The following is a 10293-nucleotide window of genomic DNA, read 5'->3' on the forward strand; positions in this document are numbered from 1 at the left end:
CGGGACTTTACAGTCCCATGACCACAAGCAGACGGTGGCTTGTGATTCTTGTAAGTAGAACACCGAAGAACCTCCAAGTTAGCTCCACCTCTGCCGTGGCTGTGTTCATTCTTCCACAAACAGTATATATGTGGGGACTGGAAAGATAGATGGGGAGTTAAGAGCACTTCCTGTTCTAGGAGAGGTCCCGGGTTTGGTTCCCAGCATCCACATAGCCATTCACAGCTGTCCAGGACCAGGGCAATCTGGTACTTCCTGGCTTCCTAGGCACCAGGTATCTGGTCAGTGCACATGCAAACACACAGACAACACACTTACACATGCCCAGGCACATGGACATACTCAGCGCATGTGTATACAAGAAGGCAAAACACATATATAAAAAATAAAATATTTTTAAACAGGATATGTATGCACCTATATATATATGTGTGTGCATGTGTGTGTACATATATATTGTGTATATGTATACATTTTGTGAGTATGCTTTTTGTTTTTAGATACAGGTGGTTGCTCTTAAACCCAGGCTGACCTCAAACTTGCAACAATCCCCCTGCCTCAGCCTCCCAAGTGCAGAGATTACAGGTGTAAGCCACCAGGCTCTGCCCAAAAGCCATTCTGTATTTACTTAAATATCTACAGGAGTCCCAAGCATATCTTTGCTAAAAATCTTCATTTATTCTTTCTTTGTAGCCCAGTGGCATCAGCAGCCACCGACCACCAAGCCAAAAAAAGTACGGCCCTCGGCCAGTCGCTACGCAGCCCTTTCGGACCAGGGACTAGACATCAAAGCCGCTTTCCAACCTGAAGCAAGCCCAGCTCACCTGACTCTAAACAGCGGCTTGGTAGAAAGTGACGATCTGTGATCAGCGCCCCTGTTGAAGCTGAAAACTGACCGCCATTGCTTTGACCAACGCCCTCCTCTGTCACTTTATATAAAAGGCAGAAGTATACTTTTGACTTTAAGAAATTGAAAAAAAAAAGAACAACACCAAATTCATATTTTTCTTACTTGATAGAGAATCTAAGTAGGTGATGCTTATAGAAATGTACACATTGCACAGAAAATTCGCATTTGTTGTCCAGGTTAAAAGTTTTGGAGCTGTTGTAAGTAAAATGGTCGGAAACGCCAAAAGAAATCAGCTGTTCAGAGATAACCGTGGTTTAAGTCATCCACAAGTGCCTTCAGACACAAGCTATGGGTGCTGGAGTGCAGCAGTGGGAAATGTTTGACAGACTCAACAGCGTCTCTAAAGTGCAGTGTCTACAGACGGCTACAGTAAACCAAGTGCAATATGGGAGGGCAGGAAAGAGAACGATGAGGAAAGCCAGGGAATGCCTTGTCTTTGCAAACCGCTCGAGTTAAATCAGAAGAAAGGAATTTCTTGCCTTAAATGTCATCTGTATCAGGGGTTTTCTTTTTATGCTACTTCAGTATGAAGCTTTCTTACAATCCATAGGAACTAAAAGGCTAATTTAAGCTTACACAACGAACAGTGTTCTGTAGAAAGCCGATATGTTTTACTGTCCATTCCACAAGAGGCATCCGAACCACCCGAATGACCAAGGCATGTAGTGTTTGGAGGAGACAGGTTTGGAAGGCATGGAAAGAATGAAGGAGGGACTTGCTACCCACACAGGGATCTCATATCCATTTAGATGAAAGCACCAGGCAGTGAGGCCAGGCTCTTCTTTGGTTTTCTTCTAAACCTTAAAAACATAGATGCAGAAACACTGCCGTTTACCAGTCAAGGACTCTAGAGGGTCATCTGGAAGTCTGGCGCACATGCGTGGAGGAGACTTCCATGTAGCTGAAGTGTGTAGTAGTTAATGATGTTAGTGTGTAGAGTAAGTTGGACATGGGTTAAGATTCCGGGGGGCTTGAGTGAGAAGTAGCGGATAGGGTCGAGTTTGCCTGAGGGAAGTGGAGACTTGAGCGACAAAAACAAGCTTGTGCTACAATGAATTTCTTTTCCGTTGGCACTAAGAGGTGGTGAATGGAAATTTCTAGTTCCCTTCACTTCCCCGATGCCTTAGAAGGGCCAGGCTCTGAGCACCTAAACGGCCAAACTGCAAGGACCGCTTTTTGAATGCACGATTCTGCATCAGCTAAACACAGTTGATTCTGACCAGACTTGATGACTTTAAGTCGGAACCAATATTTTCCTTTTATAATGAGAGAAAATCATCTGGCCTGATGGCGTAAGACGTGAGGCTTTAATGGTACTCTGCTATGAAAAGAAAACACTGTGTTCCTCATGCAAACCATATCTATCATTCATTATTTATAAAAGTGTTCAACTTTCTTAGCTCAGTTACTCAATTCATACATAGTACTTTTTAAAACAATTTTGTATCTGTAACCACCCCATATATTTTGTATTACTGCTTCACATGTACAGCTTTCTACTTTTGTAAGAACACCAACCAACCAAGTTTTAGCAGGCTTGAGCACTGGGTGGCAGATGTTCTATTCAGCGTGGTACAAAACTCTTTGACCACATACACATTGCTAATGGGGGATTTAAGTAACCATGCAGGGTCTTCTAGACCTATCTCTGTCATAGAATTGTGACCTATATTATTATATCATACTTGCCAAATTTTTCTGAATGTGACTTTTTTTTTTTTGCTAATTTGCTGGGCTTGGGGTTAACTAGCATTCTTTTGCCACCTTTTATGTTGTATTTATGAAAAAACACACACAAAAAAAACAAAGTAGAACCATACTTTGGATTGTTGTGCCGTTGTAATGTGGACTTAACATCAATAAATAAATATTTAACAAACAGTAGCTGATCCTTTGTGACGTCGTGTTCTATGGCTGCTGTAACGGAGGCAGAGTTAGAAGCATCAAATTTCTGTATTGTCAGAGTTGGGGAGATCAGAAGGCAGGCATGAGACAGCAAGCTGCCAGTTCACTGTGCAGTAAGTGCTAACATCATTGTGTCACTGGCTGCAATCACCCTGACGCTCAAGTGGCTAAGACAGAATTCAGTGATGCTCAAGTGGCTAAGACAGAATTCAGAAGTACCTTGATGTTATGGGACGGAGGACCCACTTAGTCTGTCAGCCAGTGCTGCTCTCCTCTCCTAAAGACCATGGGCATTTCCTCCCCTCCGTCTTCGAAGCTAGAAGTGAGAATTCCCCTCATGCTGATTTGGTTCTGTTGTGGAGGGTCCATGCCCCTTTAAAGATACACATGGATAAAACAAGCTCACCCACATAGTGCTACAAAGCACTTGATTTAGAAACTTAATTGTACCTTCAAAATCCTTTTGGGGGGACAGGGAAGTGATTGACTGTGTAAATATCTGCTGCATACAATTGAAGGCCTGAGTTCAGATCTACAGCACCTACCTAAAATCCTGGCCGTGATGACATCAGTGCAGAGGGGTTAGCAATAGGCAGATTCCTGGGGCTCACTGGCCAGCCAGGTTCAGGGAGCATATCTTGTCTCAAAGAATAGAAGTGGCTGAGGAAGACATCCTGATGTCAGCCTCTGGCCTCCATGTGTACCTGCGTGGGCACTGGTACCCATGCCGTGTACACCACACACACATACATAAAAGAAAGAAAACAACCTCTTCCAGATAACACAGAGACTCAGGCTTGATTGCATAAGAGAGGTGTGTAGGACAGCTGTCTGCTTACTAACTCGCAAAAACAGTTTAGCAAGCAAATAAAGCCCAGGCGCTGTTCAAGGCATGTGACACATTGGGATTTCACCTAGAATGCCTGGCATTTGCTTCACACCCTGGGATCTATTCTTTATGTTGAAATTTCATCTAATTAAAGTGTTTCCCCGCTGTATTACAAATGACAGGTGTACACCTAATTCCTTTCTTTTGAAAAGCCTGTAGGTCAGGCCTTAGAGCTGTTCTCCCTAGACTGGCTATCAGGAACTTACTAGCAATGCAAATTCTTCAGTGCAACCCAACTCTTCTGATTCAGAAATATGGATTTTGAGGCCAGATGGTTCAGCAGGTAGACACTTGCCACTAAACCAGTGGTCAGTCTCGGGAACCCACCTGGTAGGAGAGACTGGCATAAATATTAAATAGACACGTATAAATGTTGAGAGAACAGAAATCTGGCTTTTCTCAAGCCCTTCCGGGTCAGAAGCCATCACCTGAGGAGGGTTGGTCCCCTAGGTCCTTCCGGGCTCAGTCATGTTGTCTCAGAACTGTCATGTTGTCAACCAGCCTAAAGAAGCAGCTAACAGACTAGTCACAACCATCCCTCAGAAGGGAGTGGGTTTTGTGCATGGTTCCTTCAGTTACATCATGAGAACAGTCTCCGCCATTGAGGGATCTTCAAGAGGCCTCAGGATCTCTGTTTTTCTTTGCGGAACCAGTGGCGACTACTCAGCAATGTGCTGCGTTATACCACCCAAATCCTTCCCAATCGGAGTTATTTGGCCTCGATATAAACCCAGACTATTGACAAGAGATGAGTGTCAGGAGTGAATGGTCAGCATTCCAGGAGAATTCAACCAGCGCTTTTTGTCAGGTATCCTGTCAGAGCAACGGGAAAGTAACTAACACAAATACCAGTTCTCAAAGTATAGCCCAGGAAACCCCGACAGCCCCTAGGTCCTCTAAAAGAGCGGGAAGATCACACCAACTCCCACACTAACGTCGCAATGTCACTTTCTCTCTTTTTCTTTTCCCAGAAGCCATCAGTTATGAATAGCTTCTGTGTGAGGGGTTGGCCTTTGTGCCCACTTTTCCATTGTGTGCTGGGATTCTGTGTGGTCTGGGCTGTGCAGCTCATGTGCCTATTGTCAGCCCTTGTGAGTTAATATGTGTGTCTTTCCTGTTGTGAGCGAACGAGCGTGAAAAGACGATCCGTTTTCTTGGATGGAGTAACACTAGACATAGCGACTATACTCCACGCAGGCTCCATGCACAGGGTAGCATACGACAAACTGGCCTCCTCGGGTTGTTTTTCTGTATTTTATTTTATTTTAGGCCCTATGGAAATTTGAGAGCCCTGTGTCAGGTGCCAAAGTTTAGTTGGTTGTGTTTACTCTTTATTCTTCTGGGGGAACTCCACCCAGTTCCCAAATACATTATACATAGAAGCTTGCTCTTGTGTGTTAATGCCCAGCCTTAGCTTGGTTTATTTCTAGCCAGCTTTTCTTTTTTCTCAATATATGTTTTTATTTAAATTAGAAACATGCATGCTTCAAATGTCAATCCCAGCTCCCTCTCCCACCCCTCCTCCCTTGTCCTTCCACCAGACCCCCCCACCCCCAGCCCAATTCCCACATCTTTCCCCAGGGAGGGTGAGGCCCTCCTTGGGGGCATCTCCAGAGTCTGTCATTTCATCCAGGGCAGGACCTAGGCCCTTCCCCATGTGTCCAGGCTGAGAAAGCATCCCTCCATGTGGAATGGGCTTCCAAAGTTCATTTGCACGCTGACTCCATTGTTTTTCATTGCTGGTTTTGGGTTTGTTTGCCTTTATGTTTGTTTGTTTTGAGAGAGGGAAAGAACATGGAGTTGGGTGGGTAGGGAGATAGGGGAGGATCTGGAAGGAGTTGGAGGAGGGAAAAGATACAATTAAAATATAATGTATGAAATTCTCAAAAAAACAAATAAAATAATTATTTAAGAAAAGAAATAAAGCCGGGCAGTGGTGGCGCATGCCTTTAATCCCAGCACTTGGGAGGCAGAGGCAGGCGGATCTCTGTGAGTTCGAGGCCGGGCTGGACCGACAGCCTCCAAAACAATACAGAGAAACCCTGTTTCGTAAAAAACCAAAAAAAAGAAAAGAAAAGAAATAAAAGGCATAAAAGACATGTCACTGGCCTATCTGGAAAGAACAAATACATTCTAAAGGGATACTTATACTTCCCTCTTTGTACATCAGACTATTAAAAGAATGGACCTTCAAGAGGTTACACAGAGAAACCCTATCACGAACAAAAAACATTAAAGTTTCTCAGGAATATTCTGCTGGAACAAGAAACAGCTGAAGCCACAGGAAGAGAGAAAACCATTAACAACTTGCAAGGTGACTCTGCAGGACAGACTTGGTGCTAACACAACAGTGAGCAGGCGACCACACCCTGGGCAAACTGCTTAGCTGTGGACATCCCTTGCCTTGTATTCAAATACACTCTCATGTTAGGACCCCAAAGACAGACTTGAGGAGGATTCATTGGATCTCTTTGAGGTTCTCAGAGGCAAGACCAGCCTGGGTGACACTGGGAGACCCCAAAAGAAAAAAGTAACAACTTGCAGTAAAGGAGACTCTGTCACCCCAAGCACTTCTTGAGGCCTATTCTTCCTCACACTGGCCAGAGTGAAACCAGGAAGCCGCCACACATCAGTAACATTTGTACCCAACAGCTTGCCCGTTTCAACAGGGTCATCGGATTCCTAGACCACCAATGAGAAAGAGGTCAAATATTTAAGAAAGCATGGTAATTTACCCTTCCCTCCTTGCTGATGCTACAAGGAGGTAATTCTCCCACCTCCTCTTTCCAGGTCCTATGGGAAGGCTTTTATAAATGCATTCATTACATCACTACAGAAAGAGCTGTCCCCAAGGCAATCATTCTCAGGCTGGACTCCAAAGAAGGAATTTTGGCTTTGCTCTCAACAGCAAGAGAATACCGAAGGAATTTTAAACCTTGCCCATAGTTTAAACCCCATGTAGAGTGTTTGCTAGATGGGTGAGGGCTGCTTTTGTTGGGAAGGAATGGAAACATGTCACACAGTTCCTGATCACCTCTGTGACGCATTATGAATTTCCAGCTAATCCTAACAGAAATGAACTTAAATGAGCTTTAAAGGAAGCTGAAACCCAGCATCATAAGGTCCAAGTGACAGTGACAGAGGAGGGAAATGGAGCGTGTCATTACTATTATAGTATGCACAGCCTTGGCCAGCATCCTCCATTTTACAATCACCTCTCTTTAACCACCTCCGGCTGCAAGTGTCAGAGCAGCCACCATTCCTCGTGGAGGGCCCTAAGTAAGGATAGCATAATAGAGGCCATCTTAATATTCCTACTATATTCTTAGAGACTAACACTTAGTTACGTTTCTATGTCTCTGTGTCTGCTTATCTTCCTGTCCAGCATACTTTCAAGGCCTTCGGTCCAGGCTCTCCCACCCTTCTGCCACCTGGCCTGCAGTCCAGACTCCCCCAGCTGCAGACTTGTGTCCTTGGAACACTTCTGCTCCCCCGCCCTTCTGCTACCTGCCTTACTTAAGCCCTGTTGGTACTTTCAATAAACGAGACTTGATCAGAATCCTGTCTTGTCTCCGTCTCTGGTGTCTCTTGTTCCCCCATTCTCACTCCCTCCCTTAGGGTCCCCACCGACTGACCCCGCAGGCTGGGACAATTCCTTATCTCTTATCCTAAAGCAATGGTGTGGAATAGTGACAGTGAGAAAAAAATGTGACTTGGTTTATCCAAAGCTCCCCTCGTCCCAGTGTTCTTCCTTCAAGACAGCTGCAAATGAACTGATCACCAGCTCTTGAGTTCTTCAAGATAAAACGACCTTAGCACTAGTGTTGAGATGGCCTTTGGGTATTCTAGTCTTCATCTCCTAAGTCCTGCTGGCTTGCTGAATCATTTTTATTTCCTTGCTCCAACAGCCTGCGCTCAATTCACTGGGGCCTCATCAATTAGTTAAGGAAATGGACAGGCCTTATAACACACACAGAACTGATGGCATTTCACTGAGATGACTGGTCCAAGAGTTCCAAGTTACACTGGAGGTAATTATTCAAACCTAATCACGTGTATACCTGATGCATGGTGCGGAACAGCAAGGTAGAGCTATCATGAAAGTGCAGGAGACTTACTTACAGAACAAATAAAGACACAGCATGTACTCTGCCCTTAGAGCTTATAATATAGTTGAGAGGCAAAAATTAACATACATGTCAGCTATTAAATACTTTAGGTATGTTTTTCAAGCAGGCAATAGTATATTTTCATAATTCCCACTTTTCCCATTTACAAAACTTGGGGGAAATATTCTAGCAATATTAGATATCAACTCTTGAATGCTTGAAATAGTCTGTCTTCTTTTGTTATTCTGGGTAATATAGATGCATGTAAATTGACTCAGCTTTTCTGCATAAATTATCTCCTCAAACTAATTTGCAACATATAATTCTATCTGTAAAAAGCTGACACAACCCCTCATAAATAGAATATGAATAAAAACATGAAAAGAGCACACATAAAAACTGCATATAATGGCTTTGGCCATGAACCTTTTCCTTCATGTGCTAAGTCTGGACTTGACCATGAGCTTCAGGGAGGAGTATAACAGCCATAGATGATTCTTCAGTTTAAGAATTCACTGAAGTTAGCTGGGTGGTGGTGCACACCTTTAATCCCAGTACTCTGGAGGCAGAGGCAGGTGGATCTCTGTGAGTTCAAGGCCAGGCTGGACGGACAGCCTCCGAAACAATACAGAGAAACCCTGTCTTATAAAACCAAAAAAAAAGAATTCATTGAAGTTCTTGAGCCTCTGAATGCAAGTGTTAGGTTGAAAATTCTACCAAGTCAGTGAGAACGTGTGGAGAATCCACCTGGAGTGGAGTTGTGATGGTGTTTTCTCTTTCAACAGCTCTCCATGCATTTCAGTCTGAGATGAATGGGGGGCCAGTTTATTTTAAAATATAAGCATACACTTAAGGGTAAGCCTATTGGTAACCTAGTTTTCATTGGTGGTTTTGGCTTTTGCTCACATAGCCCAGGCTAGTCTCAAGTAACTAAAAGCAACCTTTACCTTCTGTACCCCACCCCACCCCAAGTGTGAGGATTGCAGGGAGTGCCACCGTATCAGACTTCTTTCTCTTTGCTTTCCTCTTGTTTACACAACAAAGTCGCTTCACTGATGACGTCAGAACATGGTATGTCCAGCAAAGAGAACTGAGGCGCGTCAAGTGTAGGTGGCCCAAGATGAGTGGGTCAGACCAAAGGAAGCTACCTCTCCTACCACACCCACCACTTGTGAAACATCCTACGCATTGCATTTCCTAACATGCCTAGAAATGCTTCTCCCTGAAAGTTCTCCAACGGCCACACCTTGGATTTAATAGGTTGTTCATTCAGCAATGCTAAGTGCACTCACCTGTGTTCTCACCCTGACTCAAAGGCTGTGGATGTAACCTACAGGTATAGCACTGACTTAGCAGACAGGCCCAAAGCCCAAGGTTCAATCCCCAGTACTGAAAGAAACAATGCTAATAAACTAAGTAAAGAAAGTGTGTCAGAGATAAAGGACTCCATGTTTAGTATACAGCTTCTGATTATGACACTATTATTCTGAACTTATTAGTACATCTTATTCATATTTTTGATTTGACGTTCAGTATTTATAATTAAATGTCCACTTAGATAATGTTCTGCTTGAAAAGAGCAGTTAGAGGACTCCTGAATCGCTAAGTTTTGTTCTGTTCTAGTCTGAAGCACTAGGGACTGAAACCAGGGCCTTGCATCTGCGGGCAAGCGCTCTGCCACATCCCCAGACCTTCTGAAAATGTATCATTATTTTGAAACAGAGCCATGCTGACTTTCCCGGGCTGTCCTTGATCTATGTAACCCAGCACATCCTTGAACTTGCTATGTTCTTGTCTCAGCTGCCCAAGTCCAAGGATCTGAGATTATAAGCACCTTGGTAAAAACATTACTAAACACTACTTTTTTTGTTTTGTTTTGTTTTGTTTTTCGAGACAGGGTTTCTCTGTATTGTTTTGGAGCCTGTCCTGGAACTCACTCTGTAGACCAGGCTGGCCTCAAACTCACAGAGATCCACCTGCCTCTGCCTCCAAGTGCTGGGATTAAAGGCGTGTGCCACCAATGCCCAGCTAAAACACTACTTTTTAAAATGAAATATTAAAAACATTTGGATGATAGTAGATAAAAAACAACATGAATCTAGCATACAGAAATAGTTCATTATTCCCCACCAGAGTTCAAGGCAAAAGGAATGCTATTTATATTACTCTCAGTTACATGCTCTATCTCTACTTTCCAGCAAACATTCTCTTGTAAAACCAATGCTTTTCAGGCTGAGGAGGAAGCTTAGTGGTAAAATACTTGTCTGGCACCTAGCAGGCCCCGGACTTGATCCCAGCACCACTGAAAAAAGTCCATGCATTATTTCTAGTGAAAACAATAATCCATTGTTACTGTACACTTTTATGACTATTCAAGTGTAATTACTCATTACCATTTTAAGACTTGGGGCTGAACCATTATTATATCCACTAATGCAAAATATAATTATTTATGTGTGTATGTATACATGTGTATGTAT

The 10293-nt window shown here is 43.6% G+C and overlaps 1 protein-coding gene across 5 annotated transcripts in view; it reads left to right on the forward strand.

Moving 5' to 3' along the window:
* Window positions 1-2791, forward strand: part of Palld (palladin, cytoskeletal associated protein) — a 384981-nt gene extending 382190 nt beyond the window's left edge. For 4 of the 5 annotated variants that reach the window (XM_040742243.1, XM_013117199.3, XM_040742242.1 and 1 more), the window contains one exon: window positions 694-2791. In XM_040742243.1, the coding sequence (XP_040598177.1) occupies window positions 694-866 (173 nt within the window). In that variant the 3' untranslated portion in view covers window positions 867-2791. The remainder of the gene's footprint in view (window positions 1-693) is intronic. The other variant, XM_040742241.1, reaches the window with a different exon arrangement.
* Window positions 2792-10293: the final 7502 nt, after the last annotated feature.

This window comes from Mesocricetus auratus, unplaced genomic scaffold (genome assembly GCF_017639785.1).
Source record: "Mesocricetus auratus isolate SY011 unplaced genomic scaffold, BCM_Maur_2.0 Super-Scaffold_6731, whole genome shotgun sequence".
NCBI lineage: Eukaryota > Metazoa > Chordata > Mammalia > Rodentia > Cricetidae > Mesocricetus > Mesocricetus auratus.